Genomic DNA, 20,006 nt, shown 5'->3' on the forward strand with positions numbered 1-20,006 from the left:
TCCACCAGGAAGCCTACACAACCCACTGAACCAACCTTAGCCACTGGGGGCAGACACCAAAAACAACAGGAACTATGAACCTGCAGCCTGTGAAAAGGAGACCCAAAACACTGTAAGTTAAGCAAAATGAGAAGACAGGGAAATACACAGCACATGAAAGAGCAAGGTAAAAATCCACCAGACCTAACAAATGAAGAGGAAATAGGCAGTCTACCTGAAAAAGAATTCAGAATAATGATAGTAAAGATGATCCAAAATCTTGGAAATAGAATGCAGAAAATACAAAAAATGTTTAACATGGACCTAGAAGAACTATAGAGCAAACAAACAACCATGAACACCACAATAAATGAAATTTAAAATTCTCTAGAATGGATCAATAGCAGAATAACTGAGGCACAAGAAAGGATAAATGACCTGGAATATAAAATAGTGGAAATGACTACTGCAGAGCAGAATAAAGAAAAAAGAATGAAAAGAATTGAGGACAGTCTCAAAGACCTCTAGGACAATATTAAATGCACCAACATTCGAATTATAGGGGTCCCAGTAGAAGAAGAGAAAAAGAAAGGGACTAAGAAAATACTTGAAGAGATTGTAGTTGAAAACTTCCCTAATATGGGTAAGGAAATAGTTAATCAAGTCCAGGAAGCACAGAGAGTCCCATACAGGGTAAATCCAAGGAGAAACACGCCAAGATACATATTAATCAAGTTGACAAAAATTAAATACAAAGAAAAAATACTAAAAGCAGCAAAGGAAAACAACAAATAACATACAAGGGAATCCCAATAAGGTTAACAGCTGATCTTTCAGCAGAAATTCTGCAAGCCAGAAGGGAGTGGCAGGACATATTTAAACTGATGAAAGGGAAAAACTTACAACCAAGATTACTCTGTCCAGCAAGGATCTCATTCAGATTTGACAGAGAAACTGAAACCTTTACGGACAAGTAAAAGCTAAGAGAATTCAGCACAACTGAACCAGCTTTACAACAAATGCTAAAGGAACTTCCCTAGGGAGGAAACACAAGAGAAGGAAAAGACCTACAATAATGAACCCAAAACAATTAAGAAAATGGTAACAGGAACATACATATCAATAATTACCTTAAATGTAAATGGACAAAATGCTCCCACCAAAAGACACAGATTGGCTGAATGGATACAAAAACAAGACCCGTACATATGCTGTCTACAAGAGACCCACCTGAGACCTAGGGACACATGGAGACTGAAAGTGAGAGGATGGAAAAAGATATTCCATGCAAATGGAAATCAAAAGAAAGCTGGAGTAGCAATTCTCATATCAGACAATATAGACTTTAAAACAAGGATTATTACAAGAGACAAAGAAGGACACTACATAATGATCAAGGGATCAATCCAAGAAGAAGATATAACAATTGTAAATATTTATGCACCCAATATAGAAGCACCTCAATACATAAGACAAATGCTAATAGCCATAAGAGGGGAAATCGACAGTAACACAATCATAGTAGGGGACTTTAACACCCCACTTTCACCAATGTACAGATCGTCCAAAATGAAAATAAATAAGAAAACACAGCTTTAAATGATACATTAAACAAGATGGACTTCACTGATATTTATAGGACATTCCATCCAAAAACAACAGAATACACTTTCTTCTCAAGCACTCATGGAACATTCTCCAGGATGGATCATATCTTGGGTCACAAGTCAAGCCTTGGTAAATATAAGAAAATTGAAATTGTGTCAAGTATCTTATCTGACCACAACGCTATGAGACTAGGTATCAATTACAGGAAAAAATCTGTAAAATACACAAACACATGGAGGCTAAATAATACACTACTTAATAACCAAGAAGTCACTGAAGAAACCAAAGAGGAAATCAAACAATACGTAGAAATAAATGACAAAGAAAACACGATGACCCAAAATCTATAGGATGCAGCAAAAGCAGTTCCAAGAGGGAAGTTGATAGCAGTACAATCTTACCTTAAGAAACAAGAAACTCTCAAATAAACAACCCAACCTTACACCTAAAGCAATTAGAGAAACAAGGACAAAAAAACCCCAAAGTTACCAGAAGGAAAGAAATCATAAAGATCAGATCAGAAATAAATGAAAAAGAAATGAAGGAAACGATAGCAAAGATCAATAAAAGTAATACCTGGTTCTCTGAGAAGATACACAAAATTGATAAACCATTAGCCAGACTCATCAAGAAAAAAAGGGAGAAGACTCAAATCAACAGAACTAAAAATGAAAGAGAGGAAGTAACAACTGACACTGCAGAAATACAAAGGATCATGAAAGATTACTACAAGCAACTCTTTGACAATAAAATGGACAACCTGGAAAAAATGGACAAATTCTTAGAAATGCACAACCTTCTGAGACTGAACCAGGAAGGAATAGAAAATATGAACAGACCAATCACAAGCACCGAAATTGAAACTGTGATTAAAAATCTTCCAACAAACAAAAGCCGAGGACCAGATGGTTTCACAGGCAAATTCTATCAAACATTTAGAGAAGAGCTAACACCTATCCTTCTCAAAATCTTCCAAAATACAGCAGAGGGAGGAACTCTCCCAAATTCATTCTACGAGGCCACCATCACCCTGATACCAAAACCAGACAAAGATGTCACAAAAAAAGAAAACTACAGACCAATATCACTGATGAACATACATGCAAAAATCCTCAACAGAATACTAGCAAACAGAATCCAACAGCACATTAAAAGGATCATACACCATGATCAAGTGGGGTTTATCCCAGGAATGCAAGGATTCTTCAATATACGCAAATCAATCAATGTGATATACCATATTAACAAATTAAAGGAGGAAAACCATATGATCATCTCAACAGATGCAGAGAAAGCTTTTGACAAAATTCAACACCAATTTATGATAAAAACCCTGCAGAAAGAAGGCACAGAGGGAACTTTCCTCAACATAATAAAAGCCACATATGACAAACCCACAGCCAACCTCGTGCTCAATGGTGAAAAACTGAAACCATTTCTGCGAAGATCAGGAACAAGGCAAGGTTGCCCACTCTCACCACTCTTATTCAACATAGTTTTGGAAGTCTTAGCCACAGCAATCAGAGAAGAAAAAGAAATAAAAGGAATCCAAATTGGAAAAGAAGAAGTAAAGCTGTCACTGTTTGCAGATGACATGATACTATACATAGAGAATCCTAAACATGCCACCAGAAAACTACTAGAGCTAATCAATGAATTTGGTAAAGTAGCAGGATACAAAATTAATGCACAGAAATCTCTTGCATTCTTATATACTAATGATGAAAAATCTGAAAATGAAATTAAGAAAACACTCCCATTTACCATTGCAACAAAAAGAATAAAATAGCTAGCAATAAACCTACCTAAGGAGACAAAAGACCTGTATGCAGAAAATTATAAGACAATGTTGAAAGAAATGAAAGATGATACAAATAGATGGAGAGATATACCATGTTCTGGATTGGAAGAATCAACATTGTGAAAATGACTATATTACCCAAAGCAATCTACAGATTCAATGCAATCCCTATAAAACTACCACTGGCATTTTTCACAGAACTAGAACAAAAAATTTCACAATCTGTATGGACACACAAAAGACCCTGAATACCCAAAGCAATCTTGAGAAAGAAAAACAGAGCTGGAGGAATCAGGCTCCCAGACGTCAGACTATACTACAAAGCTACATTAATCAAGGCAGTATGGTACTGGCAGAAAAATAGAAATACATATCAATGGAACAGGATAGAAAGCCCAGAGATAAACCCACACACCTATGCTCACCTTATCTTTGATAAAGGAGGCAAGAATATACAATGGAGAAAAGACAGCCTCTTCAATAAGTGGTGCTGGGAAAACTGGACAGCTACATGTAAAAGAATGAAATTAAAACACTCCCTAATACCACACACAAAAATAAACTCAAAATGGATTAAAGACCTAAATGCAATGCCAGACACTATCAAACTCTTAGAGGAAAACATAGGCAGAACACTCTATGACATCAATCACAGCAAGATCCTTTTGATCCACCTCCTAGAGAAATGGAAATAAAAACAAAAATAAACAAGTGGGACCTAATGAAACTTAAAAGCTTTGGAACTTATTCGAAAGGCAAAGGAAACCATAAAGAAGATGAAAAGACAACCCTCAGAATGGGAGAAAATATTTGCAAAAGAAGCAACTGACAAAGGATTAATCTCCAAAATTTACAAGCATCTCATGCAGCTCAATATCAAAAAAAGAAACAACCCAATCCAAAAATGGGCAGAAGACCTAAAGAGACATTTCTCCAAAGATGATATACAGATTGCCAACAAACACATGAAAGGATGCTCAACATCATTAATCATTAGAGAAATGCAAATCAAAACTACAATGAGATATCATGTCACACCAGTCACAATGGCCACCATCAAAAAATCTGCAAACAATAAATGCTGGAGACAGTGTGGAGAAAAGGGAACCCTCTTGCACTGTTGGTGGGAATGTAAATTGATACAGCCACTATGGAGAACAGTATGGAGGTTCCTTAAAAAACTACAAATAAAACTACCGTATGACCCAGCAATCCCACTACTGGGCATATACCCTGAGAAAACCATAATTCAACAAGAGTCATGTACCACAATGTTCATTGCAGCTCTATTTACAATAGCCAGGACATGGAATCAACCTAAGTGTCCATCCACAGATGAACGGATAAAGAAGATGTGGCACATATATACAATGGAATGTTACTCAGCGATAAAAAGAAATGAAATTGAGTTATCTGTAGTGAGGTGGATGGACCTAGAGTCTGTCATACAGAGTGAAGTAAGTCAGAAAGAGAAAAACAAATACCGTATGCTAACACATATATATGAAATCTAACAAAAAAAAAACAATGGTCATGAAGAACCTAGGGGCAAGAAGGGAATAACTACTGAGACCTACTAGAGAATGGACTTGAGGACACGGGGAGGAGGAAGGGTAAGCTGGGACAAAGTGAGAGAGTGGTAGTGTATATATGGACATATATACACTACCAAATATAAAATAGATAGCTAGTGGGAAGTAGTCACATAGCATAGGGAGATCAGCTCGGTGCTTTGTGACCAGCTACAAGGGTGGGATAGGGAGGGTGGGAGGGAGGGAGATGCAAGAGGGAAGAGATATGAGGATATATGTATATGTATAACTGATTCACTTTGTTATAAAACGGAAACTAACACACCATTGTAAAGCAATTATACTCCAATAAAAACGTAAAAAAAAATCATATAGCCCATACAGTTGGCCCACACATCTCCTTCATAATTATCATTCTTCCTACATCTATATCTCACTCTGAAGCTTAATATAGCATATGGGGAAAATGATGTTAAATCCCCATAATGAAATAAAACTACTGTTTTATACTTTATTCTCCCTTTGAAAATTAAAAGCCAAAGAAGAAATACAGAGTATCAAGAATAGTGTTTCTCAAACTCTGTTCCGCAAGAAATGTTAATAGGTATTGAGCAAATAAAGGGTTCAATAGCCAAATAAGTCTGGGGAATACATATAATATCATTACTTAGAGATTTACAATGTTCATTAGCGTATTAAAATTTCTGAGGAATCCTGTTGTGAAAAAGAAACAACGATTTAATTTTGTAAATCTAGGCCTTTACCAAATTCATTTACCAGTAGCAATTGGTGGGGGGGGGGGCGGGAACATGTATTAACAACTGATGGAAAATTGCCGGGGAAACCCAGAATCAAAAGATCTTGCCAGAACTCCTCAAGGATAGGTAGCAACCCAGTCACAACATAGGTGAGCCCAAATTTATTTGGAAATTCTACTTTTATGATCTTTCCCAATGAAGAACCACAAGCCGATTTCATGATTATCTAATGACTAGAATGGAAAGCAAAGTGAGCACCAATGCTGAATAAACTGACGTGCCAGTTTAATCAATAACAAGAAAATGTAATGAGCTAATTAGTGAGGTGGCAAAACTTGATTACATGATCATACTGAATAAATCCACTGACTTCTGGTTTTGCCAAAGGCGCTGTTATTGTTCTTTCAAGCACTTAAGAACAGGATCAGTGTTGCATTAAACTTTTCAGCCCAAAGGATGACTTAACTGCTTCAGGAAAAGAACCAGTAAGTATAATATCAGAGTTCAAGAGATGGGTATAAGCACTAATACTGGGTCCCAAAAATTACGTAGCAGGACTAAATAGTTATTTGCCAGAGTTCATATATCAAGCAATAAGTGTCACTACTGCTTCCTCTATCCCTGGCAGCTATAAAAGATCACTCCTGGTCAATGACGCCAACATGTCTTATAATATGGGAGCTAAAAGTGGGAATAAAGTTTGAAGAGAAAGAGGAAAACACGATTATGAGTCATCAATCTTCTTTATCAGTTCAAACTCATCTTTTTCCCTGCTCCTGATAATTACCTTTCCCAGAAGGTAATTCTTAGCCTCGAAATATCCAATCTATTGGATATTCTTCCACTCATCTTCTCTTTTTTCCTTCAATCCAAGGTTTCCTATTTCTAGCTATCTTTCAGAATTTTCATGTAGGAACCACATCATCACCAGAAAGGAAGCAAGGAAAAGAAGTGGAAGTTTCACAGGTAATTCAGCATAAATTGCAAATTAATCACGTCATTTGGAACAATGCTGCTTCCCTTGCAGAACAAATCTAACCAATGTTCTAAGTCATAATCTATCTTTTCTCTAAAACAACATTAAAGGAATAAAAACTGGCAAATCTCACCTGATGCTTCATGTAATGATGCATATAGGGTGTTGCAATTTTAATAACTTTGAGGCAAAACGGACATAGCAAGTTCTTAGTGTTTTCATGGGATGTTCTAAAATGAGTTTCTACATCAGAAAATGATGATGATCTATAACTGCAAACCTACAAAAAAAAGAGATTTAGTTTAACTTGAAAACTTATAATGATATCCAATGTCAAAGTAAGAATGATAGGTCACTTGTTCAGAAGAATATTTTGTACTATTAATTCAGCTCTGATGCCTACGCAACCAAGAATTCCATTAATGCAAACATCGAAAGATAATCTTTGAGACAGAAGCGTCATTACCTTTCAGAGCTTAAGGATACTTCCCAAAATATAACTAGATTCCCTTATTTTTATCAGATATTTTTATCTGTCACCCCCAATCTTGACTTGAGTTTTCAAACTCTGACACCTCTGGTACTATAAAGTTCTTCTGCTATATAAAATAGCATCTTCCTTTAGATTATAAATGGCCTCCAGGCTACGGAAGCGACAATTTATTTTTATCTTACTTTCTCATTCCTCCAAATTCTGGAAAAATACTAGTCCCAAAGCATTTGGTAGGGTTCTCTGAAGTAAAAGCATTTTATATTTCCCTTGTATGCCTACATTCTTCCCTACAGGGTAAGATAAGTTCATGTTTGTCTTTCTGCCACAGGGCTTTTCTTTGTCTAGTACAGGAGTGGGCAAACAATGGCCTATGGGCCAATTCCAACTGTCTGCTGACCCTACATAACAATGTATGAGTTATGCCAAGAGACTTCCTACTAATAAATTATTTACAGAAGATACTTTAATTTTAGCAACCAATTTTATCGAAATGGTTAGAAAAATAAATATATTTCATGACGTGAAAATTATATGAAATTCAAATTTCAGTGTCCATAAATAAAGTTATATTGAAACACAGTCATACCCATTCATCCACTTATTGTCTATGGCTGCCTGTGTGCTACAATGGCAGAGTTGATTAGTTGCAACGGAGACCTATGATCCTCAAAGCCTGAATACTATCTTGCCCTTTATATAAAAAATTTGCTGATGCCTGGCCTAATAGGTTTAAATCTTGTAACCAAAACAAGAGATAACAAACAAACAAAACAAACACGATGTATACAATAAAATATGTGTATACCTGGCAAATATATGGCATTTCACCAGGTTTATGATTGTCCTTCATATGTTGTAAAAGAATATGCTCTGTTTCAAATGATAATTCACATATTTTGCAAATGGCTGAAAGTGGGGGAAAAAAGACATTACACCATTTTAAGATATATATATATACACATAAGTATTCAATCATTATGTTGTACACCTGAAACTAATACAATATTATATGTCAATTACACTTCAATTTTCTTAAAAAGTATCCTATCGAGGCAAATAAACAAAATCAGATATATACATATATAATTCATTTTGTACATCTATATCAACAACAACAATAATAACAGTAGTAGTACTGGTGGTGGTGGTAGTGGTGAACAGTTCCATAGTTGTTAACTGTGTGCCATGCACAGTTCTAAGGACTTTACTTACATTAACTCACTCAGTTCCCATCAAAACATTATGAAGCAGGTATTTTTATTATCCCCATTATTCAAATATTAAGTGACCTGTCTGAGATCACATTAAGATCACATATTAAGAGGCAGAGCTTGGATGTGAACCCAAGCTGTCTTGCTCCAAACTCTGTGATTTTAACTACCGTTCTATTTACTTTTCTTATTCAAGTTTAAAAGAAGGGCACTGATTTCATATTTGAAAACTATTATCTGAGGCTTCTAATTTAGTCCCCCATATGTAATGCACAGGTTATTTACCATAGTGAATTATTTATAAGAGGGAATTTAATTTCAGTAACTAATTTTATTTAAAAGTTTATATAAGTTAAAATTTAACTTTTTCAACTTTACTCTCAAATTTCAAAGTCATCTTCTTATTCTTATTTTTCTAACACACTTGTTCAGAGTTCAGTAACAAACTTTTCTCAGAGTTTACATTGTTAAAATCAAAATACTCAATACTTAAATGAAATTGTAACTTACTAGAAAATTCATGGGGTGTGTGTGTACTTTCAATGTGACACTGCAGTTGAAATGGTGTGGGAAACTGACGGTAGCAGTGCTGGCAGGTGGTGTGGTTTTCCCAGCTTTCACTGCTCTGCTTCTCAAGTTCCAAATGATGTTTCATGTGGTTCATAAACCTATAAATGATTGTCAACAGGTGCAAAAATTCAGATTTAAAAACAAAAATCTCCCAAATAAGTACTTGAATCTAAATCTTAAAATTAGAGATATGATTACTGAAAATAAAATCTCAAAAGTCTTGAAGTCCTCTAGAAAAGTGTGCACTTTAAATAATCACTTTTATTAAGTAACTAAGTCAACATCTTTTCATCCTTGTTTTAAAATAAATAGTTATTATGAATTTGAAATATCACTAATTGGCTCTCTTGATCATTTCAGATTATTAAAATTTTTTTAAAGATAAAACAGCAGGTTTCTTCTCCATACAAGAAATACTACTTACATTTTTAAATAAAATACTGAAAGGAAGGAAACTCTACCACCAAAAGCAGCTACAGAGTCATGAGAGAAATCTCTTAAGCTATGAAGATATACATTAAATTCTAGCTGCTTAAAAGACAAATTACTGGTATTTTTACTTGTGTCTTGGTTTCTAAATGCATGTAATAGCAATTTTAATGCCTACAATTACAAGAACCTTTTGTCTTATTTAATGATACTGGTTTACTGTTAGCAAAGACTGTTCATCTTAACTTGCAGACTGTGCCCTTTGTAGGCAATGTCCATTTTTCAGTTTTACATTCTGCTATTTCAGCTTCCCTAAAAAGGCTTCTTATGAGCAGGAACTATGACCTTCCACAACAGAGAGTGCAATATAAATGGGAATGCCTATTTAAAAGAGCTTACTGAAGCTTTTTGCTTAATTTGAAAGTAAAGTTATTCAATCAAAATAACAATTTTTAGACGGGGTCAACTATTAACAATTACTCACTTTGAGTCACTACAGGAAATAATGTTGAAATTAAGTGATAATATCATCAATCTGGATAGCAATCATCATAAAGGTTACAACATTTATTTTTTTTCACACCTCACACAACGCTACTCTTTAGTACAGGTTATGGTACACTTTGAAATATCTTTTAGACTTCCTTTGGTTTCTACACCAGCTCTACAAACACCTATAGGAAATCCTAGTCTTGGCTAAATATTTAGGTATAGAGAAAATGCCATGAGCCATTAAACGCTCAGCTTACGACTTTCAGCAATTAAAATGTATCTAAATAAAATAATTTCTTAACTAGCAAGCTTTCTCTCAATTATTATATGGGCCCCCATCAGGAGCTCATACTACTTAAACCAACAGATGGAAATGAGGGAAACAAAAAAAGCAAACATCTTGCAAGGATATTCACAGAATAAAATAAACCTGTTTTGGGTGACACTCAATGTAGGGAAAAAAACACCATACGTTGACAGGGCAGAGAACAGAAATCTACAGCTATCAGCTTCTTACCATTCTCTACAAATACCAATTTACCCTCCCAGTTTTTACTATCAAGGTAAAATATTACTTAGCATATTGAACTTCTTTGGTTATAAACTGTTTTCTATTAAGGTTACATTTACTAAACAATCAGTATTTCAAAAAAAGCTCAATTCCTGGATGTTACCAGGTGCTGCTTGCTTAAAATTTCTAGATATTAGGACACTCTAGAAATATGTAACTAGTATTCTGAAACAATAACAAAAAAAAGAAAATTTTTACTTTCATATGTTTAATATTAATGTGTTAATCTCAAAGGAAAATAAAAAAACTACTGCTGAAATAAATTCTAATATCATATATATATAACATTTAAGAATAACAAAGAACTAAGCAGGGGAGCCATATTTCTATGCACTTTACTATATTAACATGATTTTTCTGGTGTATTTTACTATTAAAATGGTAAAAATGTGAAAATAGGGGAAAGAGTTCTATTGTAATATTGTTTCAGTGTTATACCTCGAAGTACAATATTCCTTCTGTTAAGCTACTGGGACCATTAGCTATTGATGGCTGTTAAAACTTGATGAAAGGAGATAAATGTGAAAACTTGTATGAAATAATATACGTAAAAGAATTTTTAAAACTATAAAGCACTACCATAAAAAAATTATTATTATAGGAGTTTATCGCAGTGTATTTCAGGGTTTTTCTATATGCTTCTTCTTGGACCCAAGAACTCACAGGAAAATAAAATAAATGCTGGGTCTACAAGTAAACTATAGGTACCTAAGAATGCTAATTACAAATAATAGTCACCAAGGGTAAATATAAAAAGTTATGCATATGTATGTTTGTACACACACACATGCCTCAACTGATGGAAGTACATTGACATCTGCAACTTACTTTCAAATGCATAAAAAAACCCAGATAGTTTGAAGGAAGGATGAATAGCTATATGATGAAGCAAGTACAGTTAAATGTTAATGATAGAATCAAGATGATAAGTATACAAGTGTCCATTACGTAATATTTTTAAATTTGTTGAATGTTGAAAATCTTTATAATAAAATGATGGTAAAAAACCTTACCAAATATAAATGTCAAGCTATGTAACCAATAAAAATATCAATCAATATGTCTTCTCATTTTATTCTTGTAACTAACTCTTTTATGGGATTTGAGCATTAAACAAGATTAGTATATAAGAGGTCAAACTGGACAAAACATAAATAAGTGGTTCTTCTTGTGGTGTGAAAAAAATAAAATTCAAAAGCAGCTAAATATGAAAATTATCTCATGAAAATTCCTAGATCACTGATAATATAGGTAAAAGAAGTTAATTTTGTTTTATTTGAAATAAAGTTTGTCCTTTCTTAAGTTATTTTAAAGAAATACAATTAACTGGATCCAAGAGTCAACTCTAAAATATAAGAAAAGACAAAAGCTTTTTAACAAGAGAATATGTCTTTGTTCTTAGTGCAAAGTGTTAAAATCTCTTATCTAGAATAACATTAAAAAATGCAAGATAAAGATACAAAATTTATATCTGTAGCATTCCAATTTTCAAGTAGAAATAAAAATAAGTGCTAACATACCTGATATTATTTTTAAGAATTTTCAAGCAACTGAAGCATTTAAAGGTTGTGTAAGTCTTCTGTTCTTCCTGGACATCTCCTTCATGTTTTCCATAATAAAAGTCATTAACTAACATGATCAGTTTTCCTTTTTCTGAATCAACAGTCTTACTTTTATTTGCTGTACTTGAAAATTCTGTTTTAGCCAGTCCCAAAAAGTTATTTATCATGTCTGGACAACAGTACTGAAAGAGAAAAAACAGAAGTCTTATTTATCTCTTAAAACAATTAGAAACCAAAATACGGTTCTTTGTTTACAACTAAGGTCAGACCATGTAAAACTATGCTTGGCGATATATCTGGAAAAATATTCACCAAAAGCTTGTGGTGCATATACATACTCTCAAAATCTCAAACAATAAACATCTATTATCTTAATTTTAAAAAATTTTTTTAAAGAAAGAAAAGAAAAACCTTAAAACCAGGACTCGACTATTGATCTAATAGTCTTTTCCTTATAATTTGTCTTTTCAGATGTAAATATTTAACAACACTTAAATTAAAACTAAACATTGTTCATATCCATGCCATGACAGAGTATAGAATGGAAATGTAGTTTTACATGCCATAATGTATATGTTTAACTATATATATACTACATATCATAATATCTGGTTGGAACTGGATATCGAGCACAGCTAACCTGCCATTCCTTAGACTCAAGGTGCTAAAAAATGCATAGGGAAAAAATAAAGAACCATCGGTCATGTCTTGAAAGCTTCAGCAGTTACATCTTGAAATCTAGAATGCTTATATATTTGACAGGGAAATTTAGTTCCTCATTTGGAAAATCAAGATGTCATATAAACTGGTTCCAATATGAAATACTTTCATACATGAGCTTTTTTTTCCAACAAGATAATTAATTTATTGTACATAATTTTCAGTTTTAGAATTTCTCTAAGGCAGTTTTACTCAGAGGGCTATCCAAGGAAGACCTGCATTAGAAAAACCAGAAGCGCTTGTCAAAATGCTAATTCCTGGGCCTACTTCAGACCAATAAGCCACAAAGTCTAGAGGTAGAGCCCAGAAATCTATATATTTTAACAAGGCACCTACATAATTCTTTTACAACATAAACCAACTGACTTAAACTCTTCCTAAACATGTTAGCTCATAAATTAGTAGCATCATAAGAAAGTCTGAAAATCTAAACACAACTCTATTCCATTTCTAAGAATAACAAAATCCACTTCCTCTCCTGCCATACTGAAATGTAACATTATTGGTGAAACTTTCTGTGTCACATGAGAAGCTGGACTTTTGATGCAAGACAGACCTATAATATTTCCTTCGATTGCACTTATTTTGTTCACTTGTCAATTCTGAAACCTACAGAGGAAAAGAACACACATAAAAAATCTGAAATAGATCCAAAAGAGAGGAGAAAAAAATACTAAATAAAATGAACTGACAAAAAAGTGACATAATTTATGCTTAGGAGTTAAGGTTGCACCCATAAGCTTAATTAGGATAAGGGTATTAATTCTCTAAGACAACATGACCCTCTGTAGTCTACCACTCCGAATAAACACAATTGAAATGAAACCACAATAAAAAGAGGGAAATGAGAAAGGTTTTGCTACCTATGTTTCTAGATTCTTCTTGAGACACATAATATTTAAGAGCTCAAACTTAAGAAAGTCACACTGGGGTTTCCCTGGTGGCACAGTGGTTAAGAATCCGCCTGCCAATGCAGGGGACACGGGTTTGAGCCCTGGTCCGGGAAGATCCCACATGCCACGGAGCAACTAAGCCCATGCACCACAACTAGTGAGCCTGCAATCTAGAGCCTGCGAGCCACAACTACTGAAGCCCGTGCACCTAGAGCCGTGCTCTGCAACAGAAGAAGCCACTGCAATGAGAAGCCCATGCACTGCAACAAAGAGTAGCCCCCACTTGCTGCAACTAGAGAAAGCCTGCTCGCAGCAATGAAGACCCAACACAGCCAAAAATAAATAAATAAACAAATAAAATTAATTTTTTTTAAAAAAAAGTCGCACTGTTACAAAGGACTTTAGAAAGCTAAAGTCTAAAAATGTTGTTTTTGACTTTAAGGACAAATGGAGAAAAGGATGAGTCAGAGTAAACTCACCAACACTATTAGAAAAATGATTTAATATATGTCTTACTACAAATGATGTGTATCAGTAACATCATTTTGATAGACAAAATTCTTCATCTGATCTGCAGTTTTACTATAGGGATGATCTCAAACATCAATTGGAAAAAATTATAATGCACAAAATGACATAATACAGAATAGTCTCACTAATTAGAAATGTGGAAAATCTTATATACTCAAACATTAAATCTGGCTTTCAGACTGTAGGAGTTACTCTGAGTCATATTTGAGAATTGATTCTCTTCTGAAATCTATAAAATAATCTATGTAATCTACAGTAGAGTGTGCTGCAAGGTTTATATTCTCCAGAAATGTCTAATTTAGTATATCTATAAACGTTTGTTACCCTAAATACTCATAAATGCATTATAGACGATAAATTGTTTGCTGTTCTTCCAGTTTCTTTTTTGTTCTACAGAAAAGCAAGATAGGACCAGATTTTAAAAATAAACATGCAAATCTCATTCACAATATCCTTTAAACAATGTTTCATATTCCTATAAAATAGCTGAATGATAAACCACTGACAACCAAGAATGGATGAGGTGCACTGAAGAAGGTTGGGGGATTTAGTAATTGAGAAGACGGTATCTTACAGAAAATATCCAAAAGACAAGAAAGTAAGTTAAGAAATGAGAACTAGGCTTAGATTTAAAGTTTTATGGTAAGACAGAACAAGTGATGGATGGCACAGCAGAGCTATGGCCCAACACTAACTGGTCACCTTTTATTCAGCCCTAGTACCCTTTTGGTTCTAGCCCTTCACTGTAACCCCAGGTTCATCCCTTATTTCCTGGGTTAGTCATTCTGCAAATATTAAACACTTTAATGCCATATACTATAATTTGACAAACAGTAGATAACATCTAAACACCATTCTAATCTTTACTCCTCCCAATAGATATACCATGTTCTGTTGCTTTGTTAGTACCTAAAAATTTAGATGGGATTTCCAGAGCAAAGAAGGGGTACCATTTTTAAATAGGAAAAAAAAACTTCCCATATGGTCATCCTACATAAGTCAACATTTTTCCCTTCTCCTTGTGAGATACATCCAAAAAACCACAACAACCAAATTCCAAAAATTTAATTTTCATTAAAACTCAAAGTCAGAATCCACAGACTCCACAACATATGAAAGCACTACCAAAAGCAGCCAGATCAGGCAGAAAACAGACAGCTGGAAGCAGACCAGAGAAGTCAAAAGAATTCAATGTTAACAGACCTTAGAAAGTGTCAGGAAAACATATATTCTAAGGTGAAATACACATCATGAAGTGCAAATCTATGTTCTTTGTTTGCAAAACCAAGTGTAGGAGCTGGAGCAAGAAGGATGGCAGAAATTCCTCAAACCTCATTCAGTACAGAGAAACAGAAAAGGAATGCAACATATAAAATCAGACACACAAGTTACACTTACAGGAAGAAGTTGTATAAACCAGCTAATAGGCTGTGAGATTATCCTGGCAACCTATGCTTCCCAAAAGGAGCTTTGTACAAAACAACTAACCCAAGAAAATCTAACTTGTTCAATATGATAGGAACTTACATCTAAACAAAAATACTTTAAGATAAACTGAGAAGTGTAAAATTCTCAAAAAAACACCTTAGAGCAGATGCAGATGAAAACAGGGGCCAAAATTTTTGCCATAAATTTAAAAAAACTTAATGAAGCAACTGTGTCTATTTGGAAAACCAAAAAGCAAGAAGAGATGGCAAGACAAAAAGAAGACATAAAGAGTGGCAAAATCAAGAGTAAAAGTAGAGAAAAAAAATGAAACCAGATAGCTAAACACAAATTAGAAAAGTACACTGGTGAACAGGTATTGGAAAATAAATGAGAAAAGCTTAGTAAATTAAAAGAAAGAGGGAAGGGGAGGGGAGGGGAGAGGAGAGGAGAGAAGAAGGAAGAGAGAAAGAATTAAAAGGATTAGGAAGAAAATCACAAATATGCCAGACAAAGGACATTGAACAAATGAACAAATGAGTACTGGACAACACCCAGCCCCCCAAATAACAAAACAATTGTATGGAATTTAAAGATACAAATCAAGAAAACTGCACTAAAATAAAGGAAGACACAAATTTACAAGCTGAAAGAACATGCTGTATGTCAGAGAAGATTGATCCAAAATTCTCAACACGAAGTCACTGTAGAATTATCAGTCTTTCAAAATAAAGAATCCTCTGGACAGCCAGGCAAAAAGAGCAAATCATTTATAAAGGGCAAAATAATTCAAACTTATCCCAAATTCTTAACAACAACATTAGATATTGTAAAACAAAAGCTGTAACACCAACAAGATCCTCAAAGTGGGATCCAACTTTGTATCTGGCCAAACTGTCTTTCATGAATGGACTATAGTCAAACTGTTTTGAACATGAAGGAACTCAAAGAATACTGTTCTCAGGCCCTTCCTCAGGAAATTACTATGGGATGAACTTTAGTCAAACAAGAGATAACCAAAGGAACCATAACAAAAAGACTGGTGATGACCACTGAATATATTTACTGTGGAAAAGGATTAAAACAAATACGGAAATAAGGTTAAGAAAACTGAATGAAAATGTCATATGCCCTGACAATGGAAAAATGATACAACCAACAAATAAAAACTAAAAGGAGGTAAAAGGACAATAAATATGAGGTCAAGAGAGTTCATAGATTGCTTCACATATGGTAGCAGTACATCAAGGAATATAATTTAGAGCTACCAAATAAAGAAGTGCAGGTATGAGCATTTTCAATAGTACAAAGAAATAGTACACTCAGAATGATAATATTGACTAAAATCAGTAGGAGAGGAGAAGGTAAGGATGGGGTTAAGAATAGGAAATTTAATGCTACTTTAATCAATTTTAATAGCAGAGAATAGCCAAAGGAATAGAAGACTACTGGAATTATATTAACATTAAAATTAAAAGGATAAAAAGGAAAACAAAAATACAACTTCCCTAAAAACCCAAATTACATACATGTAAAGCAACAACATAGTGAAAGAAAGAAAGGGAGAGAGAGAGAGGAAGAAAAGAGTTAGCAAAAAATTGTGACAGAACCAAGATCAAATAAACCTATCACATCTATGAAAATAAGTAAATTTAACTCAACTACTGAAACAAAAAAGATTTTCATTATAGGATCACAACTTTCTGCTTAAAGCAAGAGGCATACTTAAAACAAAGCCACTCAAAAGGGTTGAAAATAAAAGGATAAACAAAGAATACACTAGGCAAATAGAAACCAGAAGAAAACAAGGGGTGAGCCTAAAAGTCATTAAACTTTAAAACAAAAAAGGACATTTTATAAAAATGCTAAAGGATGCATTCACAATACAGTTATAAAAGAGATTCATCTGTATCACAAACAATAGCAACAATCTTAAAACAGAATTGCAATAAAGCAAAAAAATATATTGGTGGTGAAAGATGTAGATTGAGATGTGGTACTTCTCAATCCATGACAGAGCAAGTAAACAAAAAAATAAGTTAAGTTATAGAAATCTAAATAATGTAATTAATAAGCTAGATCTGGTTGATAAATATCAAATTCCCTAAAAAGAAATAATGTACCTATCTTCAAGTTAAATAGCCCATACACTTGTCAAAAGGGGAATAATAATAAGTATTTGGGAGAACTTGAGCTTTTTACCATTAAGTTTGAATACCAGTTATGCCAATTAACTGGCTATAAAACAATGAGAAAAATGTCTATCTCAAAGAATTTTCTAAGGATTAAATGAAATAATGTATTTAAAGCTTAGTAGTCTCACATGGTCTCAGGTAAGTATATTGTTGTTATTATTGTAGCATATTTGAATTATGTTTTAGGTATTCTTCACTGAAAGAAAACATTATTTCTGTGGTACAGTCATCTATCTATAATAAAAGCAAAAAAATCATTTACAAATAATATAAAAATCTTATTTTTTTCAAAATAGAAATTATTATTGTAAATTATAATTTATGTATAAAATGCATCATCTAGAACATAAAGTCTCCATAATTTTATACTTCCCTGTCCGAAATCTGGTGACTATTCTCTAAGATTTCTTTATGATATAAAGGAATATAATAAGTTACTCATAATACATTCAACTTAGTTCAATAATATGTCTTAGAGCTATCTTCCCATATCATCATTCTAAAGATTCCATCCTTTTTAAAAATGCTGAATAGTGTTTTATTATATGAATATTATATGAAGTTGTGATTGTTTCTAATATGAGTAATCACAAACAATGTTATAATATGTTTTGGAAGTAAAGCTACATTTTGGAAAATGATTGCCAGTCTCACCAGGTACAGTATATATAATGTGCTACAGCTTGTACACAAAACAGAAAAGAAGAGCACTTGTGTTCACCTGTTTATGCAGAAAGAAGACCAGGGAGGATAGAAAACAAACTAATAAAAATTATTTTCTTTGAGAGTCATACTGGGAACCAGGTAAATAAGAGACAGGGATAAGAGTTTTTACTTGTATGCCTTTGTAAACTTTTCAATTTTGAATCATATGACTATTACCTATTCAAATAACTAAAGATAACTAAAGAATTTAACCCTTTCTTTTTTCCCTGTGTCCAAAATGCAAAACATGAAAAAACATCAGGTTATCTCATCAAAATATTACATAAATAGGAAAACTGAAAGCACTTGTACAGGTTAATTCTCATATAAGAACAAACCACAAAGTGCAATTATCAGGGAGTACTTGCGAGCTAGAAGTAGTCACAGACCAAATAGTTTTGTATTTAAATAAAGAGACTATATTTAAAATAAAAAAGTTCCTTTATTTTTTTCTACTTTTTTTGTAAAATACTGAATTTCAAAAAAGATTTGTCAATCCTTGAAACAGTGAGCAATCCCTGAAACATTTCCTTAGATATTTCTTTACCATTGCAACCTTCTCCTTCCTTCTTTTCTCCATATGATCTACACTGCCTTTTTTCTTGTCTCTTTCCCCCTTCCTTGCATTTATACCGGGCACAGAAGAGGAATACAGGCTATCTTTCCATAGACACAGCAGGGTACTGTAATATCTACCAAAATATTTTAAGTGAAGTGTTACCTAAACCTCCTATTTCATTTGTACTTTGAAAATTTCTTAAAATCTAATTTCAGGAGCTTCTTATACCAATAATAAGCTCAAATTAATTTATAACAATTACACAAACTATATTCTGGACTAAGTTAAAACAATTATTTCATATAAAATCCTCCATCATTTGGAGTTTATGCCTGAGTGCTGAAATTAAAGTAAAACTAAGATTTTCATTGTGTAACATGACATGCACATGTTAGTATGAACAAAAAAGATAACTAAAGGAACTGTTAACTTATATGAAATATTAAACACATAATAAAATGCCTATTTTTAAGAAGTTTCAAGTATGCATAAGCTAGTAAATAAGATATTCTGAACAATGCATTATTTTCATTTAAAATTAGAATACAATAAGCAGACATTATAATGTATATGAACAATTTTTTAAATTTGATGATTCAGAAGAAATTTTAAAATCTTATATAAAGACAATCATTATGAATATAAACTTTTACCTAACATATGTAAATACCAAAATGAGAATATTTCTTATCTAAATATCTGAACAAATCATTATTTACTGCAAATCAATCAATATTTTTAGGGATTTGCAAACCTTTTTAAAATTAAATTTTGAAAAAGTTTTACCTTCATGTGATTTTTCAAAGGATCCAAAAGATTGAAATGAATATTGCACTTTGGACAAGCTCTTGGAAAAGGTGTTCCATTTTTAGATTGATTTGATGAGATATTTGTACCTAAAATAAATTCAAAATATATATGATTCAAAATTCATCACTTTTTAACCTTCAATAACCATTATTGATAGTCTGTATTACAATTTCTATAATTCATATA

At 33.1% G+C, this 20,006-nt stretch overlaps 1 protein-coding gene across 14 annotated transcripts in view; it reads right to left on the bottom strand.

Moving 5' to 3' along the window:
- The window catches only part of ZNF280D (zinc finger protein 280D), a 326,315-nt gene that overhangs the window by 98,652 nt on the left and 207,657 nt on the right, over positions 1 to 20,006 (bottom strand). For all 14 annotated transcript variants that reach the window (XM_029236538.1, XM_029236531.1, XM_029236529.1 and 11 more), the window contains 5 exons: positions 19,797 to 19,906; positions 11,941 to 12,164; positions 8,869 to 9,026; positions 7,953 to 8,053; positions 6,788 to 6,934 (listed from right to left, as the gene is read on the bottom strand). In XM_029236538.1, coding sequence (XP_029092371.1) covers positions 6,788 to 6,934; positions 7,953 to 8,053; positions 8,869 to 9,026; positions 11,941 to 12,164; positions 19,797 to 19,906 — 740 coding nt within the window. The remainder of the gene's footprint in view (positions 1 to 6,787; positions 6,935 to 7,952; positions 8,054 to 8,868; positions 9,027 to 11,940; positions 12,165 to 19,796; positions 19,907 to 20,006) is intronic.

The sequence above is a fragment of the Monodon monoceros genome, unplaced genomic scaffold (genome assembly GCF_005190385.1).
Source record: "Monodon monoceros isolate NGI ecotype Baffin Bay Population unplaced genomic scaffold, NGI_Narwhal_1 Super_Scaffold_21, whole genome shotgun sequence".
In the NCBI taxonomy this organism is placed as follows: Eukaryota; Metazoa; Chordata; class Mammalia; order Artiodactyla; family Monodontidae; genus Monodon; species Monodon monoceros.